Source organism: Xiphias gladius, chromosome 1 (assembly GCF_016859285.1).
Source record: "Xiphias gladius isolate SHS-SW01 ecotype Sanya breed wild chromosome 1, ASM1685928v1, whole genome shotgun sequence".
In the NCBI taxonomy this organism is placed as follows: domain Eukaryota; kingdom Metazoa; phylum Chordata; class Actinopteri; order Istiophoriformes; family Xiphiidae; genus Xiphias; species Xiphias gladius.
The window spans coordinates 9,569,348-9,591,512 of record NC_053400.1 but is presented as its reverse complement, the minus strand read 5'-3'; the positions used below and the strand labels follow the sequence as shown (position 1 = coordinate 9,591,512).

The window sequence follows — 22,165 nt, the reverse complement described above, 5'->3', positions numbered from 1 at the left end:
ATAGATCCACAAAAAAAAAAAGACATTTCCTGACAATCAAATATAAGAAGCGGCAACATCTGAAGCATTTCACTTTAAGAGGATTCAGCAATGGCAGGTAAGGTTAATCCAGAGTCAGAATGTCATTCATTGTAACAAATGTGTCACCAAGAAAAAATCCTGTATGAGTGCAGAGACTGCCTGATAAATACAAAGTCTTAGTATAAGATTAGTATTGCATTGGTCACAGCAACTAAAGTCAAAGCTCATATTGATCTCATACAATCAGTATTTGGTGTATTGGAGTGAAATTGGGTTGCTAAGTTCTTTGATTTTAGGCATTGCATTTCCATAAATTTGCCCATTGTTAGTTTCCTTTCTGAATCTTTGTATCTCTTCTCTTCGGTGTGCATCTCTGGGATATGGTTTTACACACAGAAAGGGCTGGATAATACGTGCTGTGTGTATTCCCCTCCAGCTTTCACATGCCTAAACAGTCCAGTGGCTTGTCAGAAACAAGAGGCACGTGTTGAAATGGAGAGTGGCCTGGTTACCCTGAGAGCATCTAACAAATCCCCTGGCTCTAGACCTGAGTGGGGTCTGCAGACTACGGCTGATCGATGCTCGCTCTGCTGAACCCGTCCATACCGTGTATGTACTGCACGCAGCAAACTTGTGAGTGCCTCAAGGGATCTGTTAGGTGTCCATATTTCCCATTACACCATGTCAGGCATGTGAAACATCATGAATCAGACTTTTTAACCTTAAATGATTCTGTAGCTATGGCCAATGCTTGTGTTTTTTCACTCACAAGATAAAAATTGTTTGATTGTTGTTGGGTTTTTTTTTATAAGAAACTACAATGAGCTTCAGATAAATGGTAAGGTATGGTTGACCCCACTGTTTTCTGTAAAGTAAAAGGACATATTGTGTTTATGATATTGTTGCTGTCAGGTGTCAGTGTTACCTAGAATAAGATGTGAACCTGCAGTGTGCTGAGATGTCACTATAAAGCAAGAATTGATTAGTCCAAATGAAGGGATTTGGCTCCTTCCTGGGCGATAAATGAATGCAGCAAAGTGTGTCAAAGAACCAAGTTCGTCTGATTAATGCTGTGGCTGACAGCGAGCACCAGGCCTGACTGGCACATCAAAGCTGCCAAAAACACAAGGAAACAGTGGCATTTCCAACAAAAAAGCACAATCTTCATCCTTCCTTCATCATGGCTAACTTTACCCCATACTCAGTGCTGACCATTTAGCCTGAATTGAGTCACACTCAGTGGGGGAGGAGAGCTTTGAAAATAGCTCTTTTTCTTTGTGTTGCCGTTTTTCAGGGAACACAAAAGGACTGACGAGACCATTTATCTGTAGATTCTTTAAAAGGAAAAGAAAGGCAAAGAAAAAAGCAGAGTGTACCTGATGTTTTCTCTCTCTTTATTTTCATGAGGCACTGTCTGTGCCTGCGATCCCTTTATCTGCCTTTCATTAGCGCCTCGCTCACCCTCTTAGTAGGGCGGGTGTCTGGGAGACAGTCACTTTCTCCCAGCCTGTGATGTTTCTGCAGATTACAGAGGGCCTTTGAAGCCACTGCACTCCTCATTGCCAGGGCCTCAGACAAGCCCATGCCATCTGTCAGATTGACGGCAAAGTAGTGGAATGGGGCTGAGACACCCTCTGTTGATCCACACTTTTGTCTTTTATGTGTCACATTTGGATGTTGCGCAGCAGCCACACCTTTGTAATCTGCTGCTGGGACCCGCCTGAAAGACTGGCCTCCGCAGCATACAAATACACATACCACAGACAGGAGAGAATAATGGTCCTCCGTAATTACTCTTACCTGTGGGCATCGGTCTCTAAATGAGACAATTATTGTCATCCCCTCACAGTGATCTCCGGTTTCCTCCCACTTTTCCAAAGCCCTGGAAATCACTGTCGTGTGGCTCTTTTTATGCCTAACCAGTGGGAAGGATTTGATTGTTCACCAGCTTAAGAGACTGTAAGTTTGTCTGTTGCCAGCTGAAAAATACTGCAGAGCAACCAGCCACCAGCAGCTTATGGTTTACTTTACAAGAAAGTTTTAAATCATAGAGAAATATACTAAACTAAATGTTCAAACATTTCTATGGGCGTTAAAACTGAATCAGTGTTAAGATCCGATTTAGAAGGCATTTATCAAGGCAACTGACCCCTTTCACACTGGAAAAAACCCCCCACTAACACCTGCTAACATCTGGCTTTTGTCTTCAGTGGTAAAGGGTACAATCTGCATTCATTCCCTGGTCAAATGACTCTACATTGGTCATGGGTATTTAGAAGCTTTAGCTCTGATCGGCAGTGATGGAAACAAGACACGCGGGAGGACACGCTAATTCTCGCCCCCCTGCAAGTCGAAGTTACGGACGTTGGCACGTAAATAGGCAGGAACATTTATGGTTATTTAGAGTCTATGGGAACAACGTGCAGTGGCAATTTTGTTCTTCCTATGCAACACTAAATGCATTCAGTCTGAAGAGACTGAAGTAAAAGATTTTTAAAAAGTAACCACCATAACATAGCAACTGGTCTCTATGCTGCTTTCTACTGTTTAGTAACCCTGTTTTCCGGTGCGTTTGTGACATCGAAACTGACACACCAGGAAAGAAATCAGAAAAGCAAACTCGTCTATATGCAAACCCGCATATACAGTACGCACTAATTTCGGTGTAAAAAGGGTATAACTGTTTCAGTACCCGTTAAGCTTTCCATTCTCGTGGAGGACAAAAACAGCTGATAATGATAACGATGGCAGGTTTACTGCTGGAGCAATTTTTTAAACAATGGGTCCTTTATTTTAGACAGAGGTAGACATAAGCAAGCCTGTCATTTCTCATTTCTAGACAACCATTGGCTTTTCCAGCCGAAATGACAAAACGGCAGACATCCCACCCCAGAAATACTTGACTGACTTTTTCATTTTTACAGCTGACTCGGTTTAAAAACAAGAACCTTGTAATGACACCTTAAATATTGACTTGATGGCTACCTACATGTGGTGCAAAGACTTGCTGCATGTTCTAGGCAGAATGTAAGAATCTCTACTAGCTGATGATAAATGTAGAAGTCATGGAAATTAAGAAACAGTATTGTTTTTGTATTGCTGTGTAGAACTAGTCAATCTTAGTACTATCAGCGTGACAGGAGAACTATAGGATCAGACTGTAAATACTATCATAACCCTGTTTAGCTGCTTAGCTTACATATTACATATTCACTCAGTCACTATGAATACTGATATAGTACGCATCCACCACTATGTATGAGAGGCTACTTGGCCTTGGAAATAGCTCGAGGTTACCCATGCATGCTAACGATTGCAGCTGAAGTTTGAGCAGATGTCTCCATTCCTCACAAGTTTGCTCGTGTTTTTTTGTTTTTTTTTTCAGAACAGCTAATAAAGACGCCACCCTCCAATCTCTCTAAATGCCAAGTGTCTCTCTTACCGCAGCCTTGCTAAGTTATGATTGGACAATTGCTTTGTCGGGGGAGGGGTTTAGCACACAGTCAAGTGGACATGGAGACAGCAACCATTAATTGACAGAGCAACCCACTAGGGACTTAATTAGATAGACAGATAATTAATTAACTGCTTTGATAATTGCTAGCAAATGTACAAAAAAGTTCATTAGTCATCATTCCGATTCAGCATTGGCAGGTCGCAAACAGGAGTTGTGTTGTTTTCAGGGGGCTACAGGCTTCTGTTCTGAGATAGCTTGTTTATGAGGGCCCAGGTTTAACTGTATTTAGGGGAAGGAGGGGTCCCTGATAAACCTCTGAAGAAGAGTGAGATTACAGGCAGCGCGTTTCCACCTCAAACAGTGCCTCTCCCTGTGTTGAGATGATAAACTCTCATTGAGTTTGCAAAGACTATTTCCCAGCGGCTGTCTTTCAGTTTATATGAACTTTTCAAACGGCTAAGGATCTGACGGAGGATCGTCACCAAGCTCGACGGCTTTGAACACATCTCCCCTGTGTATTTTTCCCACCCCAGGACCACTGTCTTCAGAGGCTTGGGGAGAATAAAGGCTCGGTTTGACAGAAATCAGTGGTCACCCCCCCCCCCCCCCTTTCCCCACCTCTCCCAGCCACCTTGATTGTCCTGTCACACGTCCTCACCCTGACACACTTCGAAATTTATGATGCATGTAAGCATTCTGAGATGTGTGCTCCATGAAAAAAAACACACACAGACAACTCCCAACAAGCATCCCCTGTAGAGTCACACATCAGACCAGCCTCCTCAATTATAATGGAGTTTTCAAAAACAGAATAATGCATAAGGTACCTTAAAGCAGAGGGTGACGTTAAACTACAAAAACATTACACAAGCCCAGTGAAATATACATTAGAGTAATTGGTTCAGAGAAGACTGTGACTAACAATTGGAGATTGCAGATGCTAATAAGAACACATTCAGTAACTTTAAATAACTGCAGCAGGGCATCCTGTTAGCTCAGCGGTCTAAGGGGCTTACAGTGAAACCACGATGATCTGGTTTTGAATCGGGCTGGGGACTTTTATCACACTCTTTCTTGTCACTTAAAACCTTTGTTTGTCTATAAAATTCAGCTGAAGTTATCATGGCCGCTTTGGGTATTTATACAACCGAAAAACCTACTTGCTGACTCTACGTTACAACATGTAAGTACTGGGCAGCTGCGGCACAAGATCAGCCCAGACGTTCATCCGCAGACCTGGGTGGGATGCCAGAGGACCAGAGGACTGGAACGTCATGAAGACAGCGGCGAGCTGTAGAAATTGATAATCAAAGCCACGCACATGAAGCATTTTGGTTGCATATAAAAATAGAGTTACCATACACATAATGCTTTGACAGGGATGAGTGATTGATGCTCAAAGATGTTGCCTTGACAGACTGGCAGGCGGGAGAAAATCACTGAGCAGAATGATTGGCTTCTCCTCTTTGATGTTTCTGTCTGACTTACTTGTGATGGCTGGTTACATCTTCAAACCCGTTCTGCGTTGACAGTTGTAATGACCCCAAACATTTCATCTGTCATATCCGAGCAGCGCTCTGACAACTTCTACTGAAAAGAATATAGTTCTATGACCAAACTTCATTCCATATTCTTATATCTATCCATAATGAGAGAAGTTATTAATTTGCATTTGTCACAGGCTTTAAGCTTGATGTAATTACCCAGAGTAACCTACACTGACACAACTTTAAAATCGAAGTTTTTGAACAGAGCAAGAAACAGCATAAATGTCAAAGCTACAAAACAGACAAACAATGTTATAAATATTCATGTGGAAGCTGAAGATATTTTTTTTGGTTTATGAACTGAATGTTAAAATAAATCAAACCAAGGTTTATTTTTAATAAACTTTGCAAGTAAAGAGAGAAGACAAGAAACAGTGTAGATACACAACAGTCACCAGCATGTAAAAATATTGAAAGGTCAACCTGGCATAATGGAAGTCAGCAAATTTACAATTTACAACCCAACTCCATTTTATTTCGAGCAGCTTAAACAGGATTTTCAAACCCTTAAAAAACGGACATGACCATAATGCTCTGCCTCAGTGGCATCGAAACAGCACATTTTATCTCCATAGCTGGTTCAGTCGAACCATGTGCAAAACAGATAAACGGTTCAAAGCTTGCCTTTGTATGCCTGTTTATATTTTTTGTGTATATGTGGAGAGACCAAACATCCCAGTTCCATCCAGTCCACTGAGTGGGAAGCAGTTTCCCATGGTTCTGCTGGGATGCCGCTTTCATGTGGAAACAGTCTCTTGGTCCCTTTAGCCCCTCTGTTGTGACAGAGGATAATGAATTTCACAACATCTGCCATTTGTTAGCCCCGTTTGGTGTAAGTGATCTCCTTTTAATCCACGGACTTCCAACGTGTGTGCAGCTCCGCAGCTGGAACGAAGCAGATGGATCCCAAGGCCTCTCTGGGGCTGCAGCATGCCAGCTGGGACTGGCACATCCTGCCCATCCCCTCCTTGGGCCCCAGACACAGAGCACTGAGGCACCCTGCCTTTGACCACTGCTCTCAAGACCTTGTATGAATTTGCATGTCCTATATTAACTCTTTCTCGCTCTGTTTTTGGTCTCTACCAATCCCTAAGAAAAGTTTCTGGCCCCTAAGCTGCAAAATGCTCCACTATGTTCACCGGCTTGTCACCAACTGTGTCTGTCTGTCCTGTGGTGCTGAGCAGGTAGCATACAGCGGGTTTTTTTTAGAGCTTTTACACTGAAAACAATGGCCTGTTGCAACTGAAAAAGATTCTATTATTCTATTGTTCTATATTAAGCAAAGTTGTGGGCCGCACAACTAAACAATGAGCTGAAACTCACTACAAAGCTTTTTAAAGCCATGAGGTCCTGCAGATTTGGGTGATAATTCTCTGTAGGTTTGTCACATCAGCAACTCCTCTCACATTGCCAAAATGTTTTCACATTTTCAGTTGACACATTGTTATTAAAATATCAATTACAGCTGCTTTAAAGCTGCACTAATCAATACTCATATATCAAGAACGGATAAAATGACTTTGTGTAATGTGAAACTGGTTGCTCATAGTGACAAACCCAAATTGAATTATCACCCAGTGTTGCTGTCCCCTTCAGCTCACTGAGTGTTTTACCGCAGCTCCTTGATTTGGTTGTTCGGCCCACAACTGTTTTGGTTCGCCGCTCTCATCAGAGTCATTTTTTAGAGGCAGTAAAAACCAGCCTTTTTCAGTGAAAAAAGTGTGGATAAACCCACTGTACACTACCAGCATAACACCAAATGGCAGACAGACAACGTTACAGAGTAGTTGGTTAACATTGTGGAGCAGCTTAAGAGCCAGATATTTCCATCTGGAGTTGGTGGAGACTGATAACAGAGCTAAAGAGGAGTGAGAACTGGACTTACATTCAACAGGTGGACACAGACAAGACCCCAAATGAGTGCTGATGGTGCTCCATATTTGCTGGATGTGTAAGTAAGCCACTGTTTGCTAATAAGTTAGTTATATCAACTTGAAAAGGTAATATGACAGTACTGTGTTTACAGGCTGTTTCCACTGCCCCCAAGTGGTAAAAAAAAAAACTTAATACAGGTTTAAGGATGTCTTTGATTTTTTAAAAGCTTTTTATGTGTGTTTTATTTTGTACGCTGTGACTTCTATTGAATAAGGAAAGAGGAAAAATCACTTCAACCACCTTCCCTCATTGAGTCGCAGGCATATTATCCGGGAACTATTTCTCTAGCCCTTAAATTCCACAGATAAAATTTTGTCAACCCTGTTATTGAAGCTTTCTCCATAAGAGTAACAGCTAGCAATCCTAAGGGTTTGTAAATTTATTGGGGATGGGTTTGCTTTGATAGGAGACTCAAACATCAACAGTTTCAGAATCACCTCTTGATCTGATGGCAGGAATGGCTGAAATGCTGGATTCAGTCAATCTTCATTCCTTTCAGACCTTCTGCTCCCATCCTGCCCTCTTCATAAAACCTGGAATGTGCTTCGAAGAATGCACGCTATCTTTCCTCTATGAATAAAACATCTGTCATTCATCAGCCGGTACAATATGTGCCAATTTAACGGAGCATAACAGCTCTGCAAGGCAGAGAAGCTCCCGACTGTACAGTGTCCTATGAAGCCAAGCCACAACCCAGCCCAGTCACCTGCCTCCTTTGGAGCTTAGTCTACTTTATTTAAAGATGATTCAGTTCATTCATTTGTGAATTGATATTGTTAAAAGACATCGTGCGCAAGCAAATGTAAGCCACTGAAACGGTGTGCAGTTCAAACAGTATACCTTAAACAAAATAACTTAACGGTGTCACACTACAAATCTGTGTTAAAGGGGCACTGCATCAGTTTTACACAAGTTCAGTTTAATCATCAGCCTGTGTATGATGTCTTGTACAGTGTGGTTGTTAAGACACATTTCTAAAGTCCAAACACAATAACCTTGATTGTGCCACCAAACTGGACGTGGAGTTTGAGAGACGTGGGCATTTAGGAGAAGTCTAACAAAAGAGGCTACTGGGATACATCACGGGAAATCTAGGAAATACAGCGATTTTTGGAGCTTGACATTCACTGGGGACTAAAATTCAGGACATCTCGGCCTCCGCTGCTTCGTCTTTTATTGTGTCACTTGCAAGCATCCCAGCTTTGTTAAAGTTCAAAACTAAATAGATACTATACTTCTTTAATGAGCTATGGACTTTCCCTCTTTGGATGTGTTTATGTGTGCATGCTGTGGTGGTGTTAGGTTTCTTCCCCAAACATCTACTTGTTTGTTTAGTCTTATTCATACATTTAGGGAGATTCTGTATCTACTTGGCACAGAGTGCAGAATCAGGAACAAAGCTGTCCCAGTGGAGCTGACAGGAGCTCCTTGTCTTGCTCAAAAGCATTCTGGCTCGATAAATGATTGAACCTGCTCGCTCCAACTGAAAGGTGGACTCGGTGACTGCTACAGCTCCGTGATGTTCTTTGTACTTGCAGAGAGAAGCCCTCTGTTCATACTTACAATTCAGTGTAACTTTTTCTCATTAAATGGTCCATAATGCATACTGTCAGTTAAAAGAATCACAAGGATACTCATCACAGGATAAAAGTTTGCAGGGCTTGGTCCTTTTTCGAAGTTTAATCCTAAACTTATTTCGCCCCCTACCGGCGAGATGAGTGGGTCTGTCCCCTCGCCTTATCACCGCCTCACCGGCAGATGGCGGTGAATGCCCGCATCGCTCTGGCAGTTCCCCCGGCAGTGCTTCCGCTACTACAGAGATCAGAGAGTAACTGGCCTGTGCCAGATCAAAATACAAACAATGGGCAAGAAGCACAAAAAGCACAAGTCCGAAAAGCACGGATATGAAGGTATTTCATTTGCAGATCAAGCTCAAGCACGTATCAATTTTAACTATTTAACGATTTCTTTTTTTAATGCAAAGGCTTGAATCTCCTGTTTCGCGCTTGGTAGCCGGGTTAGCGCAGTGTTAGCCAGACGATTATTTAGCCAACTTAGTGCTAAGCAAGCTACCGGGCTGATTTAGCTGTATATTTTCCGCAGGTTTCTGTCTGTTTTCATGCAATTCGGTCTGAAAACAAGGTCGTCCATGTAAGAATAATATACAACGTTAGCTTTGGCTGTAGCTTATCTAAAACTCCTGCTAGCTAGGCTAACTAGCTGTAAGCGGCTATTGTGCCCAAGACCTGTCAGTTATCAATATAGTTAGCTACTGTTAGCTCGTTAACGCCTCCTGCCGATTCGGTGTCTGCAGAGTACGGAGAGAGACCGCTGAAGCTGGTGTTAAAAGTGTCTGGAAACGAGGTGACTGCGGGAAGCTCGAGCCTGGACACATTTTACGACGAGCAGCCGGCGGACTATGACAAACCCAAAGACAAGAAGAAGAAAAAGAAGAAGGATAAAGAGAGGAGCTTTGGGTCACCGGAGGATGACAGAGGAAAGAAAAAGGTAAGGTCACTGAAGATCACTTCCCCAAGACGGGAAAGTCACGGATGTTTGGCCGCTGGAAAATAGTAGTTTGCATGGGTTGTCCTCATGTTAGGTTTGATGTTTGTTTTTGCAATGTTAGATGACAAAAAAGAAGAAGGGACAAGATGCAGATGGAGACGATGACAGAGAGCAAAGCAGAACTCCTATCCGTTCAGAGCTGGATAAACTGGAAGGTAGTCTCAAATCTCAGCTTCTTTGGATTTTTTTTTACCAACGCCTTTCTTGACCTTTTTAACCTTTCTTACTTGCAGAGAAAGAGCAGACCCCTCTGCAGGAAGCTTTGAACCAGCTCATCAGGCAGCTGCAAAGGTACTGCATTGATCACTTATTGATATGAAGATATTGTAGGGGATTATATTAACTAACACTACTCACTATCTCTGTCTCTCTTTCTCTGTTTGTTGTTTGTTTATGTAGTGTTACTATATTCCTGGTGCTGTGAATAAATACTGTATGCGTGTTTTCTCTGTAGGAAAGACCCCAGTGCGTTCTTCTCGTTTCCAGTGACAGACCTCATTGCTCCTGGCTACTCTTCGATTATCAAGCGTCCTATGGACTTCAGTACAATGAAGGACAAAATAAAGAAAGAGTGCTATCAGTCATTGGATGAACTCAAGGTATCTGCCTGTGCTGCACACAATCGTTTTGGTACACTTTAGGTATACCCACAACAGGATGAACTAAAATAACTGACTTCAAAGAGGTCGATCGTGTTGGATTTCTGTAACAATAAGAGTCTCTTGCATAGATTGTAAAAATAAAGTATGATGTCATTAAAAATGTGCCACCATACAGTCCTGGTTTATATTATTGGCACCCCTAAATTTTAAGTACAGAATTTAGAATATCGTTAGGAATAAATCCAAATTAATCTATTTTGTGTAATCAAAATATTTTAATAAATTGTACAAAGTTACAGAGAAAAAGAAAGTTAAAAAACAAAACTTTCATAACAGTGAAATAATACAAACACAAAATGTACCCCAGACACAATAATTGGAACCCTTCACTGATATTTGGTTGCAGAACCTTAGCCAACGATGGCAGCTTTTAAACGTTTCTCGTAGCCATCTAGATGATTCTTGCTCCTGTTTGCCGGTTGTTTCTGCCGCTCTTCCACTGCTATGGAAGCCCCATTAAGTTTGCAGGAGTCATTTTTGCGGTGGCAGATTTCAGTTCTCTCCAAAGGTTTTCAGTGGGATTTAGATCCGGAATCATTAGTGCGCAGTTTAAAACAGTCCATCCTTTCCTTTTCAATCATTCTTTTGTGCTGCTGTGAAATTTCCTGATAACATTACGAACTGTTGAAACAGGGATTTCAAGATCTTTGACGGCTGCCTTGTAGCCTTTGGAATTGTTGTGTTTTTTGATAACAGCATTCCTGATGCTCTCAGACAGCACTCTTGTCTCTGCCGTTGTGAAAAAGAAACTAGAAACAATCATCACCTTTTTATCCAGTAGAACCATCATTCATTGGTTAATTCAGATCATGTGAACACTGAAAATTAAGCACAGGTGAGTCTTATTTGTTTTTATTTTGTTTGAGGAACTAATTTAAATTAATCAAAAGGCTGCCAATAATTATGTCAAGTGTACATTTTATGTCTGTATTTTTTATTTCGCTATATCAAAGTTTTTTTTATTTTTTTTATTAATGTATTTATTTAGTTATTGTTATTGTAAATATTCTGATTATACAAAATGGGTTAACTTTTATTTATTTTTGAAGATTCTAAATTCTGTACTTAAAATTCAGGGGTGCCAATAATTTCAACCAGGGCTATAGCTATTATGTGGGTCAAGGCATAAAGTTTGTCATTTAGATCAGAGTTAGACATGTTTTGAAAACATTTTCATTTACAAATGCTGTTTTTTTTTTTGTCCTGTTGTCAAGTGTTTGACGTGTGATGTGTCGTTAATGCAGGCGGATTTCAAGATTATGTGTGAAAACGCCATGATTTACAACAAACCTGAGACAATCTACCATAAAGCCGCTCGGAAACTGTTACACTCTGGAATGAAGATCTTGAGTCAGGTATGGAACCGAAGGTTCAGAAAATTACTTCTGGTGTAGGATTATGCTGTTGTTCAGTTTATTGTAATGAAAACATGGACCCTGACATTTCCATTTGTTCCCAGTAGGTATTTCACACCAGCATTCACTATGGGATTATAGGCAACTACTTTTTACAAAAATAGCCTTTTAATGTCGAAAGTTTATTGGGGCATTTCTTTTTATTTTTAATCATTATTTATTTGTGTGTATACGGTCAGTCCACAGTGATAAACATAGAGCTTTCACACCACCTATATTTTCTTTGAAAACCAAGCAAGTGAAAAGTCTCCAAGTTCAGGAGACCCTTCAACAAAAAAAAAAAAAAATCAGTTCTTCTTTAAATCCAGATTTACATTATTTATGAAAAACTCCCCATTTTCTGACACAAAACGTAATGTGCCACAAGATGTTATTATTTAATCTCATCACTCGAAGTGTAGATGTGTTGTTAGCTTTAAAATTCATATGCAGATGTGGAACAAAACTAAATGACCTTGCTTTTTCAATGATGCAACAGATGGGGGCAGCAGATAGCCTCCAATTGTTCCCAAAATGATAACGTACAACACCGTTAGTACTACAAACAGGTTTAATCTGCAGGTTTTCTTTCTCTAAATATTCACCTTTCTTTCCTGATACTAAGTGAAAAAAATCTATGAATATTTATTCTTTTTTTCGATAGGAGAGGCTGGAGAGTCTGAAGCAGAGCATAGAGTTCATGTCTGGCCTCGACCCTTCTGCCAAACAACCAGGGAAGTCTGAGGAACAAGGGGGCACCAGCCTGGACCAGAACAGAGAGGGACCCACAACCACAGACACCAGCGAGAGCTCCCAGACGCCTAGCACACCCAGGTCCTTTAACCTGCTGACCTTTTACACGTCACACGTGTTTCTTAAAACCTCATACATAACTCCACCATAACTTCTCTGAAGCTATGATAGGCCCAGATTACAACATGAGGCATTGAAATAATAATCATAATTTTTCATTCAGTACTTACACCCCTTGAAGCTCCATATTTTACATTATTCTGAAGTCTGTTAAAGATTTGTGTGAGATCTCCTAAAGACATGACACTTGAGACCCAGTCCTTGATCTTGAACAAAAGACGTGATTTTTCAAAATCCGGTCCATCCAACTACAGTTACCAGCTTGCCTGCCACAATCCCAGATTTTAAAAACCAGAATAAAAGATGAAGTTTTCGGTCATATGTCAACACAGGAAAAGCTGTGTTGACATACCTTTTTCCTAATCACCAGAAGTAAGAATGCTGCACGTTGATTGAATCCGTTTCCCACTTGGTCAATACAAAGTTTCAGTCTCTGTGAGTGTGTTATCTTTTGACACTAAAGGGAATCAGTTTTCCACTCAGAAGCTGGAGGCTGAGAATGCAAGGTATGCCTCACAGCATGCTGGGTCTTGTTTTCTCTCATGGACTTGCGTCTTTGAAATCAGTGTGTTATTGCCAAGTGATGCAACACAACCTGACAGTTAAAATCACGTGTTAGTTATGACTTACTGTCAGAGGAACAGCCCTAAGAAGAACCTTCAGCTACTTGCTACCTTTTTATCTTACAAAAGAAGATACAGTGTATAAAACCTTGATGGTGCATCTTCTGCAAAATGCTGTTGCTGTGCACATGCTTTTTATTCTAAGTACAAAGAAAACAACCTTTTCATTGATGGCCAAAGTGTCTAATCTGCTGTCTTTCAATTTGTGTTTCATTTGCAGACAGGAAAAGGAGTCCAAGGACGAAGCTGCGAAGGCAGAGAAAGAGCTGGAGGAAATCCGCAAGGTCATTGAGGAGTCTGGAGGAAAGCTGTCCAACAGAGTCCTGCAGTGTGATGTGAGAAAGCAGGCTTAAATTGAGGATTTTTTTTAGAGGAGGAGGGGTCAAATTGACATTTTCACTAACCAGAATTGCACTCAATAGAGCACATACCTCCACCAAAGCCAGAGTCAAACAACACACACTGGACTTCAGAGAAAAAAATTCACATTCGGATTCGGATCTGCCCCAAAATTGAGTGTGTTTTTCCTTGGCCCATGCTCCATCCCTCCGCCAAGTTCGTTGCAAATCGGTTCAGCACTTTTTGCTCAATCCCGCTGACAATTAGACCAACAAACAAACCAACAAACAGACATCCGTGAAAACATAAGCTCCATAGTGGAAGTAAGAAAAATATGAGTCATTCAAAATGATGGCATAAAAAGAAAAGCTTATTGTAAGGCCCTCGGCTGAGAAAATAAATGTACTTTTGTTTTAGTCTCGTAGTGGATTCGTTATGTGAGACAGTTTTGCTTCTCAATGTGAGGCTTCTCGATGTTGATGTTGGTCTATCAGTGACGGTTGATTTATTTATCTGATGTTCTTCATGTCCATCCCAAAAGTTCAAACAAAACAAAGTCAGTTCTCATACTGAAAAAGTGATGGGTTTTTTTTTTGTTTGTTTTGTTTTTAAATCTGTTTTTCCTGCCATTGAGCACTAATCAAATTAATCTGTTGTGTAGTTGGAGTTTGCGAGGCGGAAGTCTGATGGCTCCACCACTTTGGCTATCCTCAACCCAGCAGATCCATCAGCAGGAGGTAAGTCCATCTGGAACCTTATTATAGCTGTAATAAAGCTGCAAAGTTTATTTAAACTTAATAAACATGTTTTTTTTTTTTTTTTGAGCAAACACTCCAAAAATACACCGGTTCCAGCTTTGGAAATGAGATTTTTACTGTTTTTTGTTCGCCTTCTAGGATTGTGCTTTTATGGTGTTGCTTGGACAAAAGCAATTTGTAGATGTCACATTGGACTCTGGGAAACTGTTACGGACATATTTCACGATTTTCAGACATTTTAAGGACAAACAATTAATTGAGAAAATAATCAGCAAAATAATCAATGAGTTTCAGCCATAGACCTTCGATTATTCAGAGAGTACTTATGAAATCAGCTAAAATATTAGTGTTTCCTATTCCAGATGTTGGTTACTGTCCTGTGAAACTGGGCATGATGTCCAACAGGCTGCAGAGTGGTGTGAACACCTTGCAGGGCTTCAGGGAGGACAAGAGGAACAGGATTACTCCAGGTACTTTGCTATAATGACTTCATGTGTTAAGAGACCTAACATCAGATCTCTTAGTGTATACCACTGATCATGAGTTCTCTCTCTTGCGTGTAAAAAAAACTTTGCGCAGTGTCCTACATGAACTACGGGCCGTTCACCTCCCACGCACCCACCTACGACTCCAGCTTCGCCAACATCAGCAAGGAGGATTCTGACCTTATCTACTCTTTCTATGGAGAGGAGTCCAGTCTGCAGGGCTTAGACAGGTATGTGCAGTATGACCACAAACGTACTCGAGCTCAGAGGCATTTGCACATAACGTCACTTGAGACATTCCTGGCTGATCACTTTCCAGATGTTTCTCTTTTTCACTGAGTTTACTTAGTCTGGAAGAGGTCAGCTGACAGCTTTAGACTGTCCCTCGAACTGACTTCAATTCATATACTTATGTTTCAGCTTCTTTCTGTGGTGTTAATTATCTAACGGTACTCTGGGCCTCTATGCTGCAGGGCACACACTTTACCACCGGTTTACTGTATTACTGTATTACTGAGATCCAAAGTGTTTCACATTAAGCAAATAATTATGAAATAGTCACATGAATGAATTGTATGAAATGAAACACCAATTTGTGAAACAATTGAAGAAGTTATTAAAAAATCAGCTCATTAGTCCTTAATTTCATAATAAAGTGTCTCTAGGATTTAGAGGAAAAGTCTGCTTTTACTTCATAATAGCATTTTTTTTCCCCCCAATAACACTTGTATTTCGTGACACTTTTTATTTCATGTGTCACCTTTCAGCCAATCACATGCCCCCTGCCACTCCTACGCTAGCAAGCTCAAAAGACTGCCACCAGATTTAGCCCATTAGCACCTGTTAGCTAGAGCAACTTTTAAGGCTTTTTTAGACTGACAGTTAATTTAATCTTATAAACAGTGTTATTTAGAAACAAAGTTGAAATCATTTGTTACTGCACCTAAGTGTGTTGTTTATGATTTGTGCTAACACATGTATATATCTTTTTGAATGCTTAATTATGCGTAATTATTGTCAGGAGCACATTTCTTTGAGTGTGTAGGAGGTTCAGTTTGAGCAAGTGTCAGCAGTGTCGGTATCAACTTAGTCTTGGCCAACCAGGCGATTCTGATTTTTACCCTGCTGCTGCTTAGAAAACGATTGTTGTAAATGTGTGTTTGTGTCTGTGTGTCTGTCTGTGTGTGTGTGTGCACGCGTTTGGCAGTTTGTCAGAGTTCCTGGCCAAATCGGATGAGTATGTGTACAAACTGGCAGACAATCTTCTGGACGCAATTACTAACGGAGAGCATTCAAAAACACTCAAGGAGAAAGAGCCAGTAAGCAGTTTCTTCGATATCGTAACTGATCCGTCTTTACTACTGAGTTAGTCGTTATTACTCAACAAGTCATGTTTTTTATTTTTTTTTCTGTCATTTCTGCCTTTCCAGCAGGGGGAGGAGACAGCAATTATGCAAGAGGAAAGGGATGAAAATGAGGTAAGAGATTGTACAAATCTGGAGCTGGATCCCAGATAAAAGAGCTGTTGTGTCCCCAGTGATAAACAGCTTCTGTACATTGTCTCCCCCAATGTACAGTACAAATAGAAACGGACATTGAGTTCATAATGAGAAATATCAGCGTGCGCTATGCGACACAAAACCGCAGCCATTCACCCTCATCAGTGTTTGATGTGATGTTGGGAAGAGTGGCTCCCACTGTGCCGTTGTTGGTTATAAAGCGCCTGTTCTTGCATAACACCTCGTGTGGATACTTCATTTCATTTTGTCAGTATAGATGGCCTTTGCAGACGGTTGCTGCATCAACCAGCTGTGTCAACATGGCAGGGGCCTGCCTTTCGCTTTGATCCATCCACACATGGAAAGAACATTTCCCTTCCAAACACAGCGGTGCTGCCTTCTAAAGGCCCACTGGTGGAGAATTTGGAGAGGCCTGTGTTTTCACTCTGTGCCCGCTGGCTGCGCGGCTGAATCGCTCCTCAGAGCGGCAGAGGAAAGCAAAGCACGGGCCCCTCCATCAGGCACACAGCAACCCTCTGTCCTGGTCGTTTGCTGTTCTTGGCCCCTCTCCAGTTTATTCTCATCCACTGTTGGGACGTTGCAGCTTTTCATTAGGTTTGATCTTATTTGAGCAAAGTAACAGCATGACTAAAGAGGCTTCAAAAGGCCTGGATGTTCCCTTGAAGACTCAGCTGTCTAGTGAGAAATGCATTTTTCTAGTCTGACTAAACCTGTTGTCTCCCCTCCGTCTCTTTTAGGTAGCTGAACCTGAGGCAACCAACTGCAGCAGCCTCGACGCGCTGCGCTCTGCTGCAGGCCTGCAGGTGGCTGAGGAGCTCTCGCGGGGTAAACTTCTGATTTGCTTAGTTTGAAGTAGATTCAGGGATGCAAATAACAATATTTACAATTATTGTATTGATTATTTTTTTCTGTTTTAGGACAGGTTCACAATTTTTCAAGTCTTTCTTAATACAATAGACACATACCCATATGGTTGTGGAAAACATTACTGGTCACTGTTTGTCCCCTCTGTCCATATGGGCCCTGAAGAAATCCCTTACAAAAATGACTGCAGTTTAATACACATTCTAAAGTTCAGCTGAAACTCATATGAGGCTTCAACAATCTGACTGAAGTCAAGTCGAGTGTGTGTCTTCGTCTGTGTGGCACAGAATTCCCCCCTTTCGTCCCCACAGAAAGTGTTGCTGAGTGGCAATGCATCAATGCATTTCATTCCAACTATTACATTGACTGAGCTCATTGGAATTGGAATAGTGTCAGCAAGGCAACGCTTCACAGCTAGTATGGACAGAGGGAACAATTACAGCGACACGTGAGGCTTTCAGTGTCCATATGGGCATGTGGGTAGTGTTTTAAGACAAACTTAGCAACGTTCGGTCTATAAAATGTCAGATTTCTTTCTTTTTTTTTTTTTGTCCAACCAACAGTCCAAAACCCATATTTTCAGAGATATACAACAGAAAAACAGCAACTTCTCATGTTAAAGAATGATGTCAATGAGGTCATTAAAAACAAAAAAAACCAGCCCCCATCTAAAGCAGCTAGAGGGGGGCTCGGCACTCTCAGATATTAATGTAACTGTAAGACCGAGCGTCCATATCGGGGTTCAGAAAGAATGGATTCATTGTGTTGAACATTTGGAGCCAAGGACAGGGGGGGTTAACACAAGGTAACAGGGGGAACCCAGAGGAAGTATTAACCGTGTGTGTGTGTGTGTGTGTGTGTGTGTGTGTGTGTGTGTGTGTGTGTGTGTGTGTGTGTGTGTGTGTGTGTGTGTGTGTGTGTGTGTGTGTGTGTTTTGTCTGTCTGCCCCCCACCCCCTCTATCTGTCACAGAGGCCCTGCACTTCCAGCAGAAATTGGATGAGACTACAAAGCTGCTGCGCAACTTGCAAGAAGCACAGAGGGAGCGTCTGAGCGCCAAGCAGCCTCCTAACATGATCTGCTTGCTGGCCCCGACTGCCAAGGAGTTGGAGCTGGGTAGGAATCTCTCTATGCAGGGCCCCCTTTGTTCCTCCACTCAAGCTGTGCTTCCAGCTGAAGACCTGGAACAACACTCCTTTTACCTCTTTAGCACCCACCCTACATAGATGTGGTTCGTCTTTTAGCTTCAGAAAAGAATTCAGTTTAGACAGTGACATTGGCATCATTCCCAGGGACGTGATAGCTGAATTGGCAGCTTTGTGTTTTGGATTTGTGGATGTTGAATATTTGCACTACTGTTTTGTCCTTTCCTTGGATTTTACCTTGGCTAAGCTTGCTCACCCTGCTAAAGCTAATTACCGGTCTAATGTTTGTACAGTAAATGGGGAAACAGCTAGCTCTGTCCAAAGGTAACAAAATCAACCTGTAAAGCTCACATGTTCAATCTCGTTTGTTTAATCAGTGCCCAAACCGATTGTGAAAACACGTTTCTAGAGTCTTTAGAGGATTTTTTTTTTTTTACATTTGGTTACTCCACATTTTTAGTCTTTATGCTAAGCTAAGCTTACAGGCTGCTAGCTCCAGCAACATATTTAGTGGGATCAATCTTCTCATCCAACTCTCAGCAAGAAAGCGCATTAAGCCAAATGACCAAAATGTCAAACTGTTCCTTTAACATGATGCTGAACTTCTTGTGGAAAAATGTTCTGTCTGTAGGTTGAATAGGTAGCCAAAAGAAAAAAAAAAAATTGAGATGAGACTTTTTCTTAAAATGCAAAATATCACAAAGCTTTATTTAATTTCCTGCCGTCTTGATAATGTTCCCTCCGTTGCCCTTACAGCTGAGAAGGTGACTGGGAACCTGGCCGAGCTGACCGGACAAGTGGCCCCGTGTGACGTCAGCAGCATCTACGGCATCAGGAAGGCCATGGGCATCGCTGTACCTCCAGAACCCCCCGAGCCCTTCATAGACCTCACTACAGGTAAAACACCAGATGTACAAAGAAGCCTCACTTCTGCCCAATTTAACCACACACACATGGAGTACATTTCAGCCACAGCTTAGCACATCTAATGCACTTTTCAATGTTTTCAGTGCAGGAGATGGCTGAACCAATGGAGACCTTGTCCACTTGTCAAGATGCGGTTCCGGTCGTCGCTGTAAAATGAAACTTCAACTACTCCCATTCAGTTTAATAACTTATGTTTTGTACAAAAATGTGCTTTTGTGACATTTGTATGCATTTCATTCAATAAACCACTTTTTTATATAGAGACCCTGGCTCTTGTGAAATATTGCATGACAAGCCTTAGACTTAGGAAAACATTTATTACATTCTGTATCTGTACAAAATCCAATGTCACATTTGTTCACATAAAGGCAAATACATTATTATTATGATGTAACCACAATTACAGACGAGATGATGGTCTCAAAAGGTAAGGCCACAAGACAAATCCAGTTTTCAGAGGCCCAGCAAGCGATCCAGATCAGGTCAGGTGATCATCTGTGCTGGAGCCAGAAAAACATTCGTAGCAGGCAGGTTCACACATGTAGACTAAGGACACCGAAGAAAGCATTGAAGGTTTCCCGCGTCGTAGCATATATGCAGACAGGCAGCTAAAGACACTGAAAATTGGTTTCTTATCTGAGAAGAATAAACACTTTAACAGATGCAGACATACAGCACATGGGCTTCTACCTCCTCCACCACCTCCTCCTGAAACGCAGCAAGTATCTTGTCATATATGTGACTCAAGCCGAATTGTACAGCTGGAACATAGAGAGTTCACATGAAGAGTTGTTAAACCTAAACCTACGGGGCAAAGGTGCTGAGGATGGAGTAACTAGGATTTGCAGCCTGGCCAGAAAATAAAACTTACTACTTTTTCTTATCTGAATATGTCCTGCAGACAGGAGAAAGAAAAGAGTTTTTCTATATCTTTGTCTACTGTACAGCCTGTTTCTGATATTGAAACAGCTCTGTCCCACCGCCTCACATATAGTATGTCTTGCTCATTACACAGTAATAGAGCAGAGTGTCCGTCCCTTCTCAAACAGGAAAACCAGATTGGTTTCACATGATCCAAACAGAATCCACTGTTTTGTTTTTAAAGGACCAAAGAGGTCTTCAAAAATTACGCAAATGTATTTGGCATTAGTACAATATACGTTTTCTTTCACAAACAACATCGAAGTTAGAGACAAAAAAAAAAAAAGTACAAAAATGTGTTCTTGAATAGTAAAAGATGGTGATAGTATGTACTGACCATCTCTCCAGCATGACTGCCACATCCTGATCTGACAAAAGGCTCCCAAGCAGAGAGAGTTCACTGTCACATGCAGCACACAGCGCAGCGGCAGCCCTTAATACGCCTCAGTATTTTCATTCAGCAACTTCACAGGAACACAGCTGTTTTACAGGTAGGTCTGTCTCAACACTTGTGGTGTGTGCGGGAGTTCATAAACTCTTTGACTTGTGTGCATGAGTCTGTCTCCAGTTCTGTTGGCTGCGGCGGCCTGGCCTCAGCTCAGCCCCATACTTTGCTGCTTGCTCATGTCGGTACACACAAAGAAGGTTTTTAGCTCCCCTTTCCCCTTGACGTTTATAAATCCCCGACACTCACACGAGTATCCCAGCTTCTGCAGCACGTCGGACGTTTCCTCTGTTACCTGGAAGGAGACACAAAACAAGTAACGCACAACTGCAGCTAAGAAAAGTCCAATTTAAACAGCAAATTTACAACCTTTTAAATTTCATCATAAAACTCAAAAGAAATGACATAGTCCCAAATAATACCTTCAGCGTAATGAAATACACGTATTAATTTACAACTTCATTGTGACAGCATTTCACTGTAGCTATGGTAGGATTATATTATAGCTACTAGAAGAGGCAAAGTAATCCAAGTAGCTTCTCGAGTTAAAGCATTAATTTGGGTTGTAATCCTCAAGTAAATGTGGCACATTTGCAGGGAAAACGCAAATAAAATGTTCATCTCATGAGATGTTCTTATGACTGGGAATTGTTTTAATTTCTGTCGCTCTGAAACTCAGATCTGAGCCAGAGTCAGAAATTGAACCTCCGTAAATCCAGCCAGCTGCTCACACTACCGTGTGAGCTGTAACTATGTGAGGAGTGACATGTGGCCGTTTGACCTTAAGGAACACCAAATGAAAGACTGCCGTTTGCCTTTGTCGGACTGTGCTGCGTGTACCTGGATCTTTCCGAGCTCCCCAGTGCTCTCCATTCTGCTGGCCACGTTGACCGTGTTGCCCCAGATGTCATACTGAGGTTTCCTCGCCCCGATCACTCCAGCTATCACTGGGCCATGATTAATACCTGTGGGAAAAACAACCGACGGCACGCAATTCAAAGTTCAACTCTGCATTTCGCGATGCACTGTGTAATGTACATTGTGCAGGGTTTACAGAGAAGGCGTGACAAGATGTAGAGGTTGAAAACAGGATGAAAAATAACTTTCAAGATGAAAAATGAGATTCATCCATCTACAGATCTCAGGCTGCACACTGGCTCAGCAAGTAGAGAGGTGGAGATGTTCCATGAAAAGGTCAAATGATAGCCAGAATGAAAAACCTAATGAAAAACATTTTCATTCATTACTACAATGCTGTCGGTTCGCATCTTCATCTCTGTCGAGGACACTGACTAGCAGAAGAAATGTTGCATTTTGTGGAGGGCTGGAATAGTGGCTAGGTGAAAAAGGTTTGGACTTTTTGTTTTTAAAGCCATAACAGTGTTTTTCATGTTAAAACAGCAAAGAAATGTTAAAAAATTCACTGCATCTATCAAGAAGAGGAGGAGAAATCGGTTTCAAGCTAATCACATCACTGCACATATTCTGTAAGTACACACTCACAGTATACACCATGATAACGCCATAAAGAGTGCGCGTAGCTTTATTAGATGGGGCCCACCAGCCCAAAGCTGTGACTGCTCAGAACAAAAGCTGTTCACAAAATCAAAAAGAAAACGGAATTTTGCAGTTAATCTCACAACATCAGTGAGTCCACTCAGAGCATGGGGGGGGGGCAAACA

The 22,165-nt window shown here is 41.6% G+C and overlaps 2 protein-coding genes across 11 annotated transcripts in view; one reads left to right on the top strand and one right to left on the bottom strand.

The window, feature by feature from the left end:
- Positions 1 to 8,821: 8,821 nt before the first annotated feature.
- On the top strand, positions 8,822 to 19,381 carry brd7 (bromodomain containing 7). 2 transcript variants are annotated; one of them, XM_040139479.1, is made up of 17 exons: positions 8,822 to 8,870; positions 9,275 to 9,468; positions 9,590 to 9,683; positions 9,762 to 9,819; positions 9,983 to 10,127; positions 11,435 to 11,545; positions 12,249 to 12,418; positions 13,301 to 13,415; positions 14,081 to 14,156; positions 14,540 to 14,647; positions 14,757 to 14,892; positions 15,870 to 15,981; positions 16,093 to 16,140; positions 16,920 to 17,007; positions 18,018 to 18,161; positions 18,947 to 19,087; positions 19,206 to 19,381. In XM_040139479.1, the coding sequence occupies exons 1-17, from the start codon at positions 8,822 to 8,824 to the stop codon at positions 19,214 to 19,216; spliced, it is 1,800 nt and encodes a 599-aa protein (XP_039995413.1). In that variant the 3' UTR covers positions 19,217 to 19,381. The 2 variants fall into 2 exon arrangements, with proteins under 2 accessions (XP_039995413.1, XP_039995404.1); XM_040139470.1 differs by having other exon boundaries at positions 19,201 to 19,381.
- A 33-nt stretch (positions 19,382 to 19,414) lies between these two features.
- The window catches only part of adcy7 (adenylate cyclase 7), a 57,712-nt gene continuing 54,961 nt past the window's right edge, over positions 19,415 to 22,165 (bottom strand). For all 9 annotated transcript variants that reach the window (XM_040125901.1, XM_040125908.1, XM_040125915.1 and 6 more), the window contains 2 exons: positions 21,324 to 21,448; positions 19,415 to 20,778 (listed from right to left, as the gene is read on the bottom strand). In XM_040125901.1, the coding sequence (XP_039981835.1) occupies positions 20,632 to 20,778; positions 21,324 to 21,448 (272 nt within the window). In that variant the 3' untranslated portion in view covers positions 19,415 to 20,631. The remainder of the gene's footprint in view (positions 20,779 to 21,323; positions 21,449 to 22,165) is intronic.